The 19,851-nt window shown below is 33.5% G+C and overlaps 1 protein-coding gene across 6 annotated transcripts in view; it reads right to left on the reverse strand.

The window, feature by feature from the left end:
- COP1 (COP1 E3 ubiquitin ligase) overlaps nucleotides 1-19,851 on the reverse strand; it is a 240,103-nt gene that overhangs the window by 67,460 nt on the left and 152,792 nt on the right. For all 6 annotated transcript variants that reach the window (XM_081824647.1, XM_031025015.2, XM_081824646.1 and 3 more), the window contains one exon: nucleotides 13,940-14,056. In XM_081824647.1, coding sequence (XP_081680773.1) covers nucleotides 13,940-14,056 — 117 coding nt within the window. The remainder of the gene's footprint in view (nucleotides 1-13,939; nucleotides 14,057-19,851) is intronic.

Consider the following 19,851-nt stretch of genomic DNA (forward strand, 5'->3'; position numbering starts at 1 on the left):
TATCATCAAAAAAATAGTTTTAATGATTTGTCATTTTGACTAGACCATCCTTCAACTTTATTGAATGCAAAGATCTGGAACCATGTATCTGTTACCTAATAATTAAGAATAATTGAAAGTAACAATTCTTGCAAAGTACTAAAATGGTTACCAATATCAAATCAAATATACAGGGCCACAATCCTTTATCCCAAGTACTTAGAAAAGATAAGTTTTATAATTCTGAATTTTTCTGATTTTGACAGGAAATACGCTTAATATTATGTAACACTCCCCTTAAGGTTTATGTCAGCATCCTGTAAGCAAATACATTAATATTTCTGCTGGAAAACTTATGGACAATTACACTAAGTAGGATATATCTATCTTTATATATGTGCTTTAGATCTGATGTCATCAAATGAGCAATGAATTTCTGGTATTCAAAGCTTTCTGGATTTTCATACTGCAGATACTGGAGTATGGATCAGTATTAATTATACATATTCTCAGAAAGGTTGTAAAACCCCCAAATACTGTAATTTTAATATAATTTAGCCAACAAAGTGTTTTGTGTGCACTTTTATTTTGCTTTTGTGCTATTTTATGTTTTAAATATATTTGTCAAAAGCTGACAGTGAGGATTTAGTTCATCAACTTATGTATTAAAAAAGATTTATTCTCCAGGGCACCTGGGTGGCTCAGATGGGTAAACATCTGCCTTTGGCTCAGGTCATGATCCCGGGGGTCCTGGGATCGAGCCCCACATCGGGCTCCTGACTCAGCAGGGAGCCTGCTTCTCCCTCTCCCTCTGCCTCTCCCCCTGCTCATGCTTGCTCTTGTCTCTCTCTCCATAACTCAAATGAATAAATAAAATCTTAAAAAAAAAAGATTTATTCTGTCAGATTATCTTTTGAATTCAAATTAAAGTGTTAATATGCATCCCTATAAATTCTGATTCTACAGCAGATAAATGGATAAATAGGGGGCAAAGTTTATTGCCCAACTGAAATAAGAAGATCCACATTCAATACTTAGTACTAATGGGCTCTTTGCTTTGCTTCTACTAGTGGGACTTGAGAATAAGGAACAATGCATACTTTTTTTTTTTTGACAACACTCAGAAGAAGAAATCCTTTAAAGAAAAAACTTCACTACTTCCATTGTTTCACTCAACCAGTATCTAAAGTAAAAGCACTATAACGTGGTATAAAAATGTACTTTCTCTAATGCCATGTTTTACTCTTAATAAAAATATCTATAAAACAATGAATGATAGGAAGTTACTCTAGTAACAAAATTTAGAATCCCTTAGTTTGATAATCCTGAGATTGTTACAGCCTGGAACAACGTACCATTTTAAGATTCACCATGATGTGAGATATGCTTTTCTTTTGAAAAACAGGAGAAAAGCTACTGTAAAAGTTGAAGTCGAAAGGAGAACAGGCATAATACCTCAAGTGTCAATGTCAGGCATATCAACTGACACATGGAATTCCCGGATCTGAAACTGGATTTAAGTTTCTACACACACCTGCAATAGAGTTTAGTGTTAGTGTTTAGTTTAGTGTTCCATCAGGATGTTCTTACTCCAGTTTGAAGACTTCTGCTTTACATTACATGCCAAGCATTAAGTGTGTCTTTCCATACATGAAGATTCCTTAAAGCATGTGTACTAGAGTAATTTTATGTAGATTTTTTTTATGTGTTTTCAGACAAGTGGAAGCCACTGAAGGTGATATAGTACACTGCTAATCTATATGTAATTATTTTTTTTAAAGATTTTATTTATTCATTTGAGACACAGAGACAGAGAGAGAGAGCACGTGCAGGGGGAGAGGCAGAGGGAGAAGCAGGCTCCCCTCTGAGCCAGGAGCCAGACGTGGGGCTCGATCCCAGAACCCTGGGATCATGACTTGAGCTGAAGAGAGATGCTTAACTATCTGAGCCACCCAGGCGTCCCTGTAATGATTTTTTATAGACAGAAGATTATTAGTTAGAGCCTTGGTAATTATGTAGGGAAATGGCCTTTATTCATTCAATACCATACAATTTCACAGAACACTGTGTTAATCAGCCACTGCCACCACAGAACTGCTGTGTAATAAACTATTCCAAAGTACAGTAGCATAGAATCTTCATTTATTCTCAAAGAATGAGGGAGAGCTTAGGGTTGGCTGATTTCAGTACAGCTTGTTTATATGTCTGGAGGTTGAATGATTTGGCTGGGACAAAGAAAGTGTCTTTCTTCCTTCCCCCTGGGACCAGCAGATAGCCTGAGCATGTTCTCCTCATGGTGATGGCAGAGGGGCAAGAGCAAGTAAGCCCAATTGTGCCAGCAAATTTTAAACTTCTAGTCAATGTCAACTTAACATCACTTGGGCCAAAGCAAGTCACCAAACAGAGTCAAGAGTGGGGTTGTTTCCCACCGTGGGAAAGCACTGTTTTATAGCAAAGCACACAGATACAGGAAAGGGTGAAGAATTGAGACCATTAATGCAATTTACTATCAATATTAAAATCTAAAACAAATCTTTCAGCATCTTACAATAGCTTAATATTGATTAAAAGAGACTAATTAAATTGGTTCTGTTGTTACAGTAAAATTAGTAGAACCTAAAATGTGGTTTATATACCTTAAGATTAATTCAGAACCACTAGTAGAGGAAGAAGTGATTCTTAAACGTTAACAGTTGTAAGCCCTGTATTTATGCATTAGAAGGTAAAAAAAAGATATGATAATAATCACTAAATGGAAAGAAAGCTGGCTGAAACAGGCTTTCAAAAGCTCCTGGCTTATATTACTGACATAGAAATCTATATATTCTATCTTAACCTAGGATCACAAGAGGTGGAGGGAAACCGGTCACAATTCAATTAAGCCGCTTAAGAAAATATTTTAACCATAGTATCTAATGAATATCTGTAACTCAGATACTACTGGCTAAATTTTATATTTTCTGCAGCAGCATTTTATAATACACAGCAACTTCTTCCATCTTCATTCTAATTCTCTCACTAAAGAAATAATCTGTAACTTTTATGATTCATCACTCTACTGTGTTCAGTATATAAAAAGAAATCTAACCTTGCAAACAGAATCCGAAAATACCAAATAAATGTTTAAATTCAGAAAAACGATTTCAATTTTCTAACATGGGTTTTTCAAAATATTTAAAGTATTTCATATGATGGATTTTCAATAATCTACAACAGTAAGCCACACATAGAAGTCAATTTTTTAAAACCTCAATGAGGAAAAACATATTTTCTGGAACTCTTTCATTAAATCATGTATTGGGGTATAAAAACTCTCTTCCCCTACTGAGTAAATATTTGAATAAACAACAGCAGTCTTGCTTTACTATGGCATTGGACTTATTCTAATCATTTCCTTAAACATAATTCATCCTAACTGTAGGTGCTTATAAAAAAATATAAATAAAATAAATGATATAGCTGAACCTGAAACCTTGTGAACCACTGGGAATGGAAACAACAAAATTTGAATAGTTTTGATGAAGTCTCCTCAATCTTTCACAAAGAAAAACTTGAGACTACCATATCTGTTCACTTATAACTGCCAAAACATCAGTTAACTTTAAGAAGTTTCCATGGAAGGGGTGTCTGGGTGGCTCAGTCAGTTAAGTGTCTGCCTTCAGCTCAGGTCGTGGTCCCAGGGTCCTGGGATTGAGCCCCACCTCGGGCTCCCTGCTTGGTGGGGAGCCTGCTTCTCCCACTCCCTGTGCCTCTCCCCCTGCTTGTGCTCTCTCACTCTGTCAAACAGATAAATAAAATCTTTAAAAAAAAAAAAAAAAGAAGAACTTTCCATGGAAACATCTTAAAAGTCACCAAGAGAAAGAAACTATTTAATGGTATTTTCTATAAATGTCTATATACTAAATTTTCAGCATTTAAATTAGTTTACATTTTCTCCATCTTTTTAAAAAACTTTGTGACTTGGAAAAATAGCCTGCATACAGAAGAGTCCATACAATGTATGTGAAGTTTCAAACTCCATGTAACTAGTACACTAGTTACAAATACAATATTCCTAAACCTTAAAAGCCTGTATGTCACATTTTTTCTCCATCTGACAGGTAAGCACTATACTTAAAGATATAATAATTATTCCCCCTTCTCTTCTTTATGTGTGGTCAATGAATATATTCCTAAACAACAGTTTGTTTTGCATGTTTGTAAATAGAATTATATCGTATGTTCTTCTGTGACTTCCTTTCATTCAACATTTATGCTTATTATTCATCCATATGGATTCATGGAGCTGCAATTCATTTATTCTCACTGCTGAATGTTTCACAGTATGAATGTACAAACAATGCTATTACAAACATTATTTAAATATGTATTTCTCTAGGGCAGGGATTCTCAAACTTTAGAGTACATAAAGAATCATCTGGGGAGACTGTTAAAAAGAAAAAAGGTTCCTGGGGTCCACCTTCAGAAATTCTGATTCAGTAGACTTCTTATCAGCTCCTAAGTGATCCTGATGCTGACTGCTGTGCAGACGACACTTTGAGTATCAAGGCTGTAGGGTATAATTATCATTTCCTTATTTATTTGAAAGAGTTCTTCATGAAATCTGAATACCAATACTTTGTCACTTATAGGTATTCTAAATATCTTCCCCCAATTAACAACTTCTTAAAAATTTTTTTTTTCAGGTATTATCTGATAAACAAAAGTTTTTAATTTTATTGTAGACAAACTTATCCACCTTTCATTTATGGTTTATACTTTTGTATCTTAAAGTCTTCCCTACCACAAGATCATGAAGATATTCTCTCTCATATTATCTTCTAAATACTTTTGTTGGAGTCTTGCTGTTCACATTTAGGTCATTTGATCAACTGATTTTGTATACTGCATAAGGTAGAGCTAAAATTTCCAAAACAACTGTCAGAGTATGAAAATCCTGTATTTCCAAACAACCATCTTTGCTGGGTATCAAATGTAGATACATCTGTGAGCCTGTTGCTGGTTCTGTTCCACCAGTCTATCAATCCTGTGTCAAAATCAACCCGTTTTTATTTACCATTCCTTAGCCTTGTTTCAAATGCCTCTCCTGTAAAGAGTATATTAATACATTTTAAACATTTTAACTAGTCTGTTAATCCCTGCCTTTTAAAGTTGGAGGGAATAAGTCATTTCCATTTACTATAATTAGATATATTTGAATTTCCATCAGCTTATTTTCTGTTTTTTAATTACTCCAAACATTTTATGTTATTTTCCTCTTTCCTCTCCTGTTCTTTTGGATTAACCAAATATTCTACTCCTTGCCCTCACACCAAAATTTGGATTTTGTACTTTGCTTCTATTATTTCACTGGCTTCCTAAGAAATCATATCATATACTTCATACTTCCCAAGTGTTTCTAGTGCTTACTCAATATTAGTTTCAAAAACTGAATGATGACCACATCTATTAAATTAGTAACAGCTAAAAAGATGCCTAACTTTAAATATCTCTGCATTTAGGGACACGGGGCTGGCTCAGTCGAAGGAGCATGCAACTCTTGATCTCGGGGTTGTGAGTTTGAGCCCAATGTTGGGTATAGAGATTACTTAAAAATAAAATCTTAAAAAAAAAACCCTAAGTAAATAAATAAATATCTCTGCATTTAACATAAATACAAAATTTCCTGTAAAGTCCATTTTTAAAAATACCTTGTTGCTACAATGCTACTTACAGACTGGAAAACAAGACACATAAATAGGTGAAAGATCCACTAGGTGCTTCAAAGTTGTTTTTAGATTTTAACACTCCCAAAAGTAGATTGTATGACAAAGTAATACAATACTTTGTTTCTTGAATAGTACTGGCTTTATGCATGTCACTTCCATTTGAGTTCACTCAAGTTACTTGGACACCTGAAAATAAAATGTCCTTAATATTCATTTTCTCCCCTATTATCTATGCAATAGATAATATTTATGAATGCTATGACACTAATCTAAATTTATTAAATAAATATTCAGAAATTTATTTAAATGTGAAGGAACAGACATCTTTCCCACTGGCAGCTGCTGTATAAAATAAAAGACAAGGCAGACTTATAAACCTAGCAAGCCTAAAACTTTTCCCATTACTTAAATATGATGGGAAAATATAAGACATCTCGAGCACTTACATATCTACCTTACTCAAGGTTCTCCATGTTAACTTTATTTTTTTAAAGATTTTATTTATTTATTTGACAGAGAGAGAGATAGCAAGAGCAGGAATACAAGCAGGGGGAGTGGGAGAGGGAGAAGCAGGCTTCCCACCAGTCAATGCGGGGCTCGATCCCAGGACCCTGGGATCATGACCTGAGCCGAAGGCAGACGCTTAGCGACTGAGCCACCCAGGTGCGCCCCCCCCCACCATGTTAACTTTAAAAAATGAATTAAATTAGGTTTCATAGCCCCTTAAACTAAACACCAGCTTCTTAAATGGAAAGGAATTAATTATATTTTGGCTGGGGGGGGAATAGAAGAGAGATTTAAAAATACTCTAAACTTGTGTTTTATATAGCATAGTTGTCCATCTTTTAGAATCAACCCTAATTTTTAAAGAAAAAATATACTGTTCTAAATAAAGAAAAATGCTTATTGGCCTCCTCAAGAAATGCTGTATCTACCTATCTGTGGAAAGACACCTGCAAAACTATTAACAATAGTGTCTCTGAAGAGGCAGTGTAATGATGCTTGGTGAATGAGAACTTAAGCTTTATGTGTTACATATGAAAGCTGAGAATGAGGATATAATCTTGTACTGTTTGTACGATTAAATATACACAATTTTAAATGATTACATCAATTTTTAAAAGTTGAAGATGCATATACAAAATAGCCTCAGACAGCTGTACTCAGAATTAAGAAATCTTTATGGAAGAAGCTTTATAAAAATTCTTCTGAGTTGAGGCACCTGGGTGGCTCAGTCAGTTAAGCATCCAACTCTTGATTTTGGCTCAGGTCATGATCTCGGGGTTGTGGGATTGAGCCCTGCATCAGGTTCTACACTCAGTGCAGTCTGCTTGTCCCTCTCGCTCTCTGCTCCTCCCTAGGCTCGCTCTTCTTTTTTTTTTAAGATTTTATTTATTTATTTGACAGAGAGAGAGCACAAGCAGGCAGAGCAGCAGGCAGAGGAAGAGGGAGAATCAGGCTCCTTGCTGAGCAGGGAGCGCGACTGATGCGAGGCTTGATCCCAGGACCCCGGGTTCATGACCTGAGCTGAAGGCAGACGCTTAACGACTGAGCCACCCAGGTGCCCCCACCCTTTTTAAAGATTTCTCTCTCAAACAAATAAATAAAATCTTTTAAAAAAATTCTTCTGAGTAAAAATTTTCAGAGTAAATAATAGGAGTCAAGTATAAGGAATACTGAAGCCAATCATGGAGGGCTTAGACAGAAGCAAAGGAATCTATATTTATTCTTTAAGCAATAAGAAGCAACTGTAAGTTTTAGAGTAAGTGAAGTAATAAAGATATTTAAATGTAAATTTATCGACAACAACAAAATACAAAGAAAAGATTATCTTTTCCTTTTGAAAACTAAGTCATTATACCAATCACAAAAACTGCAAAGTATTAAAAATGAGAAAACAAATGGTGTTTTTATGCATATGAACTATTTAGCTTACTGAGAGTAACAAAGAGTTTACAGTAACTAAAAAAATGCTTACTGGTAACAGAGTTAAATAAGCTATTTCAGAATTCCTGTTTGTTCTAGAAACAGTATTCCTTCCCAGTGAAATGTTATTAGCATAAATACCACTCCTAAATCAGAATAATACTAACCTTACCTTTGATTTATATCACTAACTTCTGGGGGAATAAACTATTATTACTTTAAAAAGAATGCCTAAGAGTACCCATATTTCCTGTCTTTTATAATAATTATAGTTTAAAAAATTACAAGATGCTTCAAGTTATTATGCAAGTAACTCTGATGTTCTCTTAAAACCACAGATTGCTAGGAATTCAATTTCGTCTTGCAATGCTCTCCCAAACTGGCTTTAGAGAAGAAAATTGGAGAAAAATTGTTTTCCTACCTGTTTCTACTCAATAAAAAAAATACTATGTAGTAATCAAGTAACAGACAATAAACACTTTCACCTTTATGTTAAAAATATCCTGTCTTCTGGTAAAAGCATGCTTCAGATAATCTCAGTACTTAAGAACAGATTTTTAAATGGTTTAAAATAAAATTCAAAGCTTTTTTCTCAATATTAACCACAAAAAAAGTAGTTTAAAATTCTGGTCTACTATTTTCAAGGAGACCATGACTAAGGATTTGATATTTTAAAAGAAATGCTTACGAATTTTTACTATACTGCAAGAAACTTTTCATGCTATACTCTCCAATTAAAAAAAAAAAAACAGACATCTTTTTATATTATGATAAAAGGTAAATGAGCAAATGATGAAGTAAAAGAGAGAGAGAAATGAATTAATTGTACCAAGTAGAAAGATATTATCCAAATGAAGGAGGCAAGGAAGCTGAATTAGCATGATGCATCACTACCCAGTAGGTAGGATCCACAGTGCCCTTGCAACAGCAGTGAAAATATAATTGGTTGGTAGCTTACTTATTCATTCATTGTCTATTTCTTTTAACTCCAAAAGCAATGTTTAAAAATGTACAGCCCACTCCTAATGTCAAATTCATCATCACAAATGATATTTAATAAGCAATCTCATGAATGTGACTCTGTACTTCTCTCAGTGGTAAAATAAATGGTACAGTTAAAGAGTGATGTTTTATAGTTGAAAAATAAGCATTTAGACAATAGTCTACATTCTAAGAAATGCTGCAATTCTAAATGAAAATGATATGAGTCATTGTTTTCTAAGTAATGTAAGTTTTTATGATTAAATGCATGTTTCAATCAGTAAAAGATACAATTAAAGGCAGTGAATAAAGTAAGGACTACTGCCTTCATTAATGCTTGCTTGGATACTAAACACCTATTTCAAAGTCAGAAAAAGTAAGTCCTTAACTCATATGAAACTGCACTGTGCTGCATAGGGCCAATGACCTCAACATCCATTCCTACCACCTTATTTAAGCCTATGGAGGATGGAAAGTTAAAAACTATATTGCCCAGATTCTCTTGAAGTTATGCTTCCAGATGTGAATGAGTTTCCAGCACAGGGATACACTTATGTAAGATCTGAAAGATAGAAACTTGGCGGTCATTCTGCTTTGGATATTTTTGTTGCAAGCATCACTGTAAAGATGTGGAGGTTTTCTAATGTAATATTCCAGTGTCCAGTCTCCAGCTTTGTATCAGTTACAGTAAAAGATTTCTGATTTCTTGATTATAGTAATGGCATAACGTTCTTGAACTCAACATATCTTGATCTCGACTGGATGAGAAAGAAATAACAGCTCTCTTGGTCTACTGATACAGTGAGCTAAGAATTTTTTTTTTTTTTAAAGATTTTATTTATTTATTTGACAGAGAGAGACACAGCGGGAGAAGGAATACAAGCAGGGGGAGTGGGAGAGGGAGAAGCAGGCCTCCCGCAGAGCAGGGAGCCCGATGCCGGGCTCGATCCCAGGACTCTGGGATCATGACCTGAGCCGAAGGCAGATGCTTAACGACTGAGCCACCCAGGCGCCCGAGCTAAGAATCATTTTAAGAGGCTCAGCCTACAGATCTCTAACCCTTCCAACAAGTAAGTTTGGGTAACAATGTTAAGAACAATGCAAATACATGGCATTCTGGTCTGAAGCACCTGTCATAAAGACACATCCCTTGAAGAAACTGACAAATATTTAACTAGACCCACCAAAAAGAAAAAAGAGAGAAGACAAAAAAGACCTATTAGCAATGACACAAGGGACACTACTAACACTACAGAAATTAAAAGAACTATAAGAGAATGTTAGAACGACTTTATTACAACGAATTAGAAAAATTAAACATACAAATTCCCAGAAAGACAGTAACTACCAAAACTGATTTCAAAAAGAAATAGAAAATCTGAATAAACTTTTAAGAAGAAATTAAATTAGGTATTTAAAATATCCTCATGAAGTCAAAGTCCAGATGGTTTCACTGATAAATTCCATCAAATATTTAAAGAAGAGGGGCGCCCGGGTGGCTCGGTCTGTTAAGCATCTGCCTTCCACTTGGGTCATGATCCCAGGGACATGGGATCAAGTCCCCCATTGAGCTCCCTGCTAGGTGGGGAATCTGCTTCTCCCTCTCCCTCTGCCCCTTCTCCCACTCATGCTCTCTCTCTTTTGTTCACTCTCTCTCAGATAAATAAATAAAATCTTAAAAAAAAATTTAAAGAAAATAATACCAACTCTTTACAAACTCATTCAGTAAATAAATACTTCTCAACTCATTCTATAAGGCCAATAGTACCTTGCTATCAAAGCCAGAAAACATCACAAGAAAGTTACAAATACCACAAAAATACTTAAAACATTAGAACACTCAATCCCGCAACATATAAAAAGGATTTTATACCATAGCTAAGAGAGATTTTCCCCAAGAATGGAGGTTGGTTTAACATTCAAAACAACAACGAACTATCCCACATTATAATACAGGACATAAACTATCTCAATAGACATTACCTCAATAGACACAGAAAAAGCATTTGACAAAATCTAACACTCATTCATAATAAATACTCTTAGCAAAGGAATAGAAAATTTACTCAATCTGATAAAGGGTATCAACAAAAATCTCACAGCTAATATCACACTTAATTGTGAAGGACTGAATGCTTTCTCCATAAGGTAAGGAAGTTCCTTCTGCCACTTCCATTCAACATTGTACGTGGGCTTTTAGCTCATACAAGTAAGCAAGAAGACATTAACATAGTAAAAGAAGAAATAAAATTACTTTAATTCACAGATAACTTGATCTTAACTTTAGAAAATCCCATGAAATCCACAATAAAACTAAGAGGAAAAAATACACAAGACCAGCAAGACTGCAGGATGCAAGATCAATACAAAAAAATTCACTGTTTTTCTGAACTCTAGCAACAAACTATTCAAAAATAAAATTAAGTAAACAATTCCATTCACAATACATTTCAAAGTAATAAAATACTCTATGTTAACTGGAATTTAAATAAAAACTTGGAAAAAAATTTTTTTAAATTAAAAAAATATAAGTAATACAATACTCAGGAATAAATTAAACAAGACAAGTTCAAGACTTGTATACTAGGAATTATAAAATAATGATTAAAATGGTTTAAAAAAACAAATTACAGATCTAATTTATGATTATAGATACAAAAATACCAGCAATAAATAAAGCTATTCATTAAAGAATTCCACATTATGCTCAATCAAGGTTTATTCTAGAAACACAAATATAATTCAAATCAGAAAATGTATATACATAATTCATGTCAACGAATTAAACCATATGATTATATCAACTGTGGCTAAAAAAGCACTTGATGAAATACTGCAGTTGCTCTTAAGAAACAGTAAAATGAATCATTTGAATTTAATAAAGACTACTCTCCAAAAGTAGATATCCTGGAGGCGCCTGGGTAGCTCAGTCAGCTGAGCGTCTGACTCTTGGTTTCAGCTCAGGTCATGATCTCACGCTGAAGGTCATGAGATAGAGCCTTGAGTGGGGCTCTGCACTCATTGTGGAGTCCGCTGGAGATTCTCTCCCTCTGCCACTCCCCCCACCCATGCACATGTTCTCTCTTTCTCACTCTCTCAAATAAATAAATCTTAAAAAAAAAAAAAGTAGATACCCTAAAAAGTAAAAGACTGAAGCGCATTCAACTAAATGAATCAGATGAGGAAAGTAACTATCACTAGTATCCTATAATACTGCCTTGTAAGAAGAGAAGGCAATAAATCATTGGAAAAGAAGAAATACAAACATCACTTTGGCCACTATCAAGTATAAATAGGTAACTCAAAGACTACTAAAAAACTACTAAATTTAATAAGAAACATTTAAAGGTGCCTAGATATATATATCTAGATATCAAAAAATTTTATCTACTCTTAGAAAACAGTACTTAAAATAAGGAACAGAAAAAATATTTTATTTAAAATAGAACCAAAAATTATACATAGAAAAAAATTAACCAGAAAGACCTTGTACCTAAATGAAGTAAACTATAAAATCTCATTGTAAGATAGAAAATAATCCCAACAAACAGAAAAATACCCCATGTAACTATGTGGGAAGATGTACTATCTTAATAATGCCCCAGTGGTTCCAAAAATAACAAATAAATATAATGTAATTCAGAGGAGAATCCCAAAAGAATTTTTCTAGAATTGGAAAAATATAAATCTTAAAGCATACATGGAAAAGCAAATGCAAAAATTAAGTAAGAAATACATGAAAATTTAAAACAGTAAGGGCAAACAGCCTGCCAGATAGCAAAGCATTTTTTTAAAGTAGGTTTCCCCTAGGGGAACCTGGCTGGCTCAGTCGGAAGTTTTTTTGCTTCCAATTCTTCATCTCAGGGTTGTGAGTTTGATTCCCAGGTTGGGTACAGAGATCACTTGAGTAAATAAACTTAAAAATTAAATTAAATTAAAAGAGAAAACATAAAGTAGGCTTCCCTTTACCAGGAAGGAAAAATTTTGAAGACATTCATATCTGGTATTTGTACCTATTAAATACTAATAACTTCTATTCATTAATGATGGCCAATGGTCAGTGTGTTTATAAAATAGAACATAACAATAAAACTCAATAACCTATTTTAATTCAATGCATAATAGAATATTCATAATGAAAATAACTAAACAATTATTAAGTACCATATTATAAGAGCTTTACATATAACATTTTCCTTTCATAATCCTCATAAAGCCCCAAAGGGCTATCTCTATTTTAAGGATAAGAAACTTGGGGAGATAAGTTAATCAACTTGCCTAGTCAGTGATAGAAAAGGGAGTTAATAAGGAAGTAGTAGGTTCAAATGGAAAAGAATACCACTTGATCATGAAAAAAAAATTCTGTATGCTAACAGAAAGAGAATTCTACTTACAGATACATGTTAGACAACACCCTACTGAAACTAACTATGAAATTATGTCATTATAAAAGTGAATAAATAAGTTGAAATAAGGAAAGGGTATAATAACAAAAAAGATTTAAATTGTGCTTTTCCTTTTTTAAGGGTGATTCTGTGTTCATTATATGGTGCCAAACTTATCTGTAAATAAACTGAGATTATCAATACAAACAGAATCAAGGAGATTTCCTAATGCAGAAGTTAAATTACAGGTGTTTACTGTTCTAGTTAATATTTGGGGGGAGTGGACAGATAAAGAAGACAAAGGACTCGGGATAACCATATGATTTATCTTCCAACCAACAACACTACTGAGAATGAAAGACAGCACTAAAGTAATCATGACAGTATAAGTATAAACCACGAGTGGCAAAGGCAGACATTTGGTCACCCTAGTTAAGAAAAATATGTTAGCAAAAAATTCTTTCTTATGATAACAGCTAACATGTTTTTAAGAACTTCCTATGTTCCTATGCATTCCATGATGAAAGATTTTATCTGTCTTATTCACTGTCCCATATATATAATTTATATATATATATTAAATTTTTGAAGGAATGAATAGATTTCCTTTAATTAAAAAAATGGATTCCTATGTCTATATAATATAGTTTAATCATTTAAACATCATTACAACCTAAGTTTATGAATAAGCATTAGTTCATGCATGCAAAGACTTAGAGAAACAACAAAAATAATCAACAAACCATCTCTATGTATTAAAGATGGTGACAGAATACTGAAATTAAGGCATAGCAATAAATGAGTAATGACGGCACACTGCATACTTCTAACTTAGAGCCTAATAACCAAAACAAAATTTAAACCTACAAGGCAAATTATTTGTTTTAAACTACAGTCTTTTATCCTAGCCACGATACTCAACCAACATCAAAAGAAGACAAAGCTGCTTTAATTTCTTACCTGCACAGCCGAAAGCCAAATGGTATCTAGAAGACGGGCTGAATTTAACACAGCACACGTTAGCCTTCGCCTCAATGCTTGCCACTGAGTTGTCTAGGTTGGTAGACCATAGCTTCACTAAGAGTAAAGAAAAATAAAAATGAAAAGAATTAAACAATACATTAGCAAGTGCTTCTGTAACTGAGAAAGTCTGCTTATTGCTACAGTTGCCTTTTCATACTAATCCAAAGCATTTTAGTTTACGAGAACCAAAAACCTTTAAATTAAATGACTAACAGAACAATGTATTGAAACCAAGAGAGCATAGTTTCAAAGTCAGAAAACAACAGACTAAAAATGTGCTGAGAGGTAACATGATCCCATAACTAAAGCATAAAAGAGTGGGGAAGAAAAAAAAAAAAGGCAATATAGAGATACATGTGTATTTGTTTCAGTATTCTTTAAATGGTGTTTGTGGGGGCGGTGCACCTAGTTGGCTTACTCGGTAGAGGATGTGACTTGATCTCAGGGTGGTGAGTGCAAGTTCCACACTGGGCATGGAGCCTACTGAAAAAAAATGGTGTGTATTTTTCTCAAGTGTCATGGGTGGAAGATGAATCATATAGTCATCCCACTCCTACACACACATGCACACACACACACTTTCATATTTATTATATATATCAGAAAACAAATGCCATTTTTAAAGTACCTGGAAGTGGTGCTTGTTTTATCTTTCAATTAAGAATTCCATGATTTTAAAATTTTATGCAGGAACTCAGTTATATGATTTAAGTGTATCCAAAGTAATGTTACAGCATTGTTTAGCTAAACTTTAAATGTTTGTTTTAACATTTGATATTTAGTCTATTCCAATGGTATATACTGAGATTTGTAACGATTACAGAAAAACTGATCAGAGCAGGTCAGATCTGAGAGCAGAAATAGAAAGGTGAGCTGTTGTCTTGTAAGGTACCAGAGCAACAATCATATCATACATCAAAAATGTCTTCAGAGACAAGAGAATACACACATAAGACAGACTTTCAAGATACTGGTTACACTCCTGGTTACACATTACAATTAATAATGAACACTAACTATAACAAGAACAAAAATCTTCCTGCCCATCTTTTCAATGGGCGCCAATGTCCTGTCCCCCAATGACCTGTCCTGGACAATACCCAGGTGGGGTCCAGGTATTGGTGTTTGTTTAAAAGCTTTTTGGGTGATTCCAATGTGCATTTGGGGTTGAAAACCAGTATTAAGATGGAGGCACAGTAAAATTTTAGAATCTTTTTAGGAATACTAATATGGTGATCTGTAAATGGGAATAAAAAAAAGTAAAAATGGTTCCAACTCTCACTTCTATAAAATGGTATTTCCTAAGAATAGAGATTTTCTCTGTGTGAATGGGATAATTCATCTTTTACAAGTGGAATTCCATGGAGAGTTTCTTTAAATATGTGCACCTTGAATATAAGTTAACCATTAAAAAAGTTACTTACAACCTAATCAATCTATTAGCCTCCTAAGAGAAAAATAAGACACTCAATATTAAAATAAAAGAGTAAGAGTTTTAAATAGCAATATTTGGTTTGTTTCATGTTATTTTCTAATAGGAATCATGTGCTATTCCAATCAATATAAAATTGTCCCAGCAATTAAGATATACAATCTGAGATGAAATGGCTAGCTATAATTAAAAGTCTACAAGTCAAATACAACATTTATAGATTAGAATATCAAGTGGTAGAGCTGTACTCAAAAAAAGTAGCAAGCCAAAGTTAACCCAAACCACATATTTATGGAGCACCTACTATCCCCATAACTACACTACTAATCACTAAGAACCTTTATAAACAAGGTTTACACATCAGTATTTTATAACAATTAAATATAAGTAAGCATTAGAATGAACTAGAACAAAATGACACTTAAATTAGAAAATAAAATCTTTTTTAAAAAATATGAAAGATAAAGCACAAAGATGTTCACTTTGACAATACTGATTTACCAAACATAAGTTTTTCTTTTAAACTTGATCAAATAGAGAAAACAGACCTTGTTGTATTAGTTAGCTATTGTTGCACAGCAAATTGCCCCAAAACTTAGCAACTTAAAACAACAAAATTTACTGTCACACAGTTTCTGAGGGTCAGGAATCTCTGAGCAGCTTAGCTAGGTAGTCTTGGCTAAGTCTCAATGGCCCAGAGAGGTCACCATTCAGCTGAACTACAGGATCCACTGCAAACTCACTCAACATGGCTCTTGGCATGAGGATGCAGTTTCCCACCATTTGAGTTTGTTGTTGCTTTTTTAAGATTTTCTTTATTTATTTGAGAGACAGAGAGACAGAGAGACCACAAGCAGGGAGAGGTGCAAAGGGAAAGGGAGAAGCAGACACCCTGCTGAGCAGGGAACCCAAAGTGGGGCTCAATCCCAGGACTCTGGGATCATGTCCTGAGCCTAAGGCAGACGCTTAACCGACTGAGCCACCCAGGCACCCCGTCATTTGGGCTTATGACAATACTGCTAGCTTCTCCACATTGAACCAAATACTAAAGAAAGAGTGATGAAGACAGAGGCTATAGTGTTTTATATAAACTAATTTAAGAAGTGACATACCTTCACATCTGTAGTATTTTACCAATCACACAGACTGGAGCAATGGGGAGGAAAATATGAGGATACTAGGAGACAGACCACTGGGGCCATCTGGGAGAATGTCTAAGATAAGCCTTTTAATTTCACTTGGATACAGGAAATATTACACTTAAGTTATAACTTATAGGAATGATAACTGCCTAAAGTTATAAATTAGAGGAAAGATAACTGCTATCCTAATGCTATTTATTATGTTGCAATTCATTTTTTAGTCCTTTGATTAAAAAAGTATTTCATTCAGTATGCATTAACTAAAATTAATTTTTTAAACTTGTCAAGATTTCAAATTTATCACTTTGACATTAATGTATGCAGCTATGAAAATCTGGAATGAGTAAGAACCTGTAACTATTGCTGTTCTAAAGCCTAAATATTCTTCAAATTCATATTTGGGGATAAAAAAACATTTAAAGGATGTGATTATTCCAATTCAAAAGCAAGGTTATTTATTGCAAATGATTCTTGGTTTATGTACGTGAAAAGGAAAATATATTTTTCATAAAGAACTTATAAATTGGTTCATAAAATTATTTCCTGGTTAACTTGAAACACAGCAATACTACATCTATTAGCCTGCTACACTCATGTTTAACATCCAAGCATGTACATATATATTTGAAAGTAAACTATTTTTTAAATACACAGAATTAAATAAAATAAATAAATAACAGCATGAGTACAAAAAATGTCATTTATAAGGACTTAGTATTATGGATTGAAAAATAATATCCATTAATAACTATTAAAAATTTAATACACAACATATAAAATGTTAAAAATATAAAAAATATAAAATGCTAAATATATGTGTAAAATACATGAAAAGCAATTTAAAATATTCTCTTACTATAAATTATCACAAAGGCAGTATTTTATAAACAATATTTTATAAGTAAAAATCACCAAAGAGTGATAAATACATTTACATAATACTAAAATTTTAAGATGGGCTTAAATGCATTTGGGACTTTCAGTACCAAGATAAAGTAAGCCCACTATAGCCAATCTCTCCCACTATGAGTTTACTCTGAGGACAATACCAAAAACAAAAGCAAATAGCAAATGTCTGAGGAATCCAAAAAGTAAGGAAAAGTAGTCATTATGGGAAGGACATTCAAAACTTTAAAGAAGTAACCAATGCAGGGGTAAGAGTACCATTTCTTTTCTCCCTCCTTTTTTTCCTTGGCATGCCAAAATCAGCACCTCAATAAGCGAAAACTGAGGAAAATCCCTGTGTTTCTAACCATAAGACTGGTAAAAGGCATTCCTGCAAGCCAGAGGGTTGAGGGTCATTTTTTTTGTATTCTTCTTCTTCTCTAACTCTCCCCCCTGGGTGGGCTTCCATCACAGAGCTACAGCAGTATGGCAAGCTAATATTCCCACAGAAACTCTATCTCTGTGGTCATAAAAAGGAGTAACTCGTCTGTAGAGAAACCCCAACTTTCTTGACAGAGCCTCAGTAAGAAAGGGGGACAAGGAATATGGGAGAAACCTGGAAAAGAAAGCACTGGAGAAAGAGATCCCATATTCTGTGTATGAACAGGCCTAAGTCTTTTAGTCACTTATGAGCTCTGTATGTGTAAGACAGACACAAAGGAGCATCACAAAGGCTTTATGCATTGAACTACAATTGAAAAGACGACTCAATTTCCAGATTAACTCCCGACTAGCATATGCATGAGACAAACCAATGTAGCACAGCAAAGGCTTTGAAAACCACCCTGACAATGGAACTATCACTCACACAGAAAGCAAGATAGAACATACAGTCACCATCTAAACTGCTGATCAACTGCTTGAAAACAAAACAAAACAAAAAACATTCTCCAGAAAATCTGAACAGGACCCAGAGTCTTACAAAAGATTCAAAATGCCTAAGATACAACTCACCAATTACTGAACATACAAAAATCCATGACAACATGAAGAATTTTCAAATGAAGATCCCATCAACAAAAACCAATGCTAAAATCTAGATGTTGGGATTATAAAACAGATTTTAAAGCAACTATTGTAACTGTGCTCCACGGGGTAAAGGTAAACACATTTAAAAGTAATAGAGAGACAAATACTCAGAAGGAATATAGGAACTGTTAAGTAAGAATCAAATTAAATTTTAGAAAAAAAATACAGTAATTTACATAAAAGATTCACTGGACTGAACAATATCAAAAGAGAAATAAGCAGATAAAAGAGCCGGTGATCTAAAACAACAAAAGAAATTACTTAATGTAAAGAAGACAAAAGATACGGACACAAAAAGAACAGAGACTCAGGGGCCTATAAGACAAAATGAAAGGTCTAACACTCATGTAAGTAGAATTTCAAAGGAGAGGAAAAAGCGATTACTGCTTTTATGAATATCTAACAAACTAGATTCAGAAGAAAGAATATTAATAGGGATAAAGAATAACATTATATATGGATAAAAGGGTCAATTCATGAAGACAACAATTCTAAATGCTTAAGACCCTAACAATACAGCTTCAAAAAACCAAAACAAACAAAGAGGCAAAACACCTGCTCCTGGCTGAAAGGTGAAATAAAATCAGATTTCAACATTCCTGTTTCATAATCAGTAGAACAAGGAGACAAGACAAACAAAAACAGCAAAGATATAGAAAATCAAAAGATACTATCAATAACTTTGATCTAATTGACACTTACAGAACACTCCACTGGAGAACACAGATTCTTTTCAAAACACTTGGAATATTTACCAAGGCAGATCATACTTTGGACCATAAAACAAATCATAACAAATATGAAAGAATTAAAGTCATATAAAATATGTTCTCCAACTAGAATTAAGCTATAATCAATAACCAAAAGATTTCTGAAAATTTTAAGCAAACTAAACAAGAGAATCACAAGAGAAATTACATGTACTTTTAAAAGTGAACAGATATATTATATGAAAATTTGAGGGGTCAGCTGAAGTGGTGCTTAAATGGAAATGTATACCTGGAAATATTTATATTAGAAAACATAAGAGGCTCAAATCAATGACATAAATTCAACTTTTAACAAAACAGAAAGAAAGCAAATCACACCCAAAGAAAAAAATTAATAGTTAATGTGGGGGGAAAAAAGCTAACGAACAAACATAAACGAAACTACAAATAGAAAAATAGCAAAAAAAAAAAAAAAAATCAAAATCAAAAGTTAGATATTTGAAAAAGATCATTAAAATTGATAAATTTAATGCCATGCTGACATAATACATAAATAATAGATAAATGAGAGGACACAAAATACCAGTTCCA

This window comes from Leptonychotes weddellii, chromosome 6 (assembly GCF_054177405.1).
Source record: "Leptonychotes weddellii isolate Sample4059 chromosome 6, ASM5417740v2, whole genome shotgun sequence".
NCBI classification, from domain to species: Eukaryota; Metazoa; Chordata; class Mammalia; order Carnivora; family Phocidae; genus Leptonychotes; species Leptonychotes weddellii.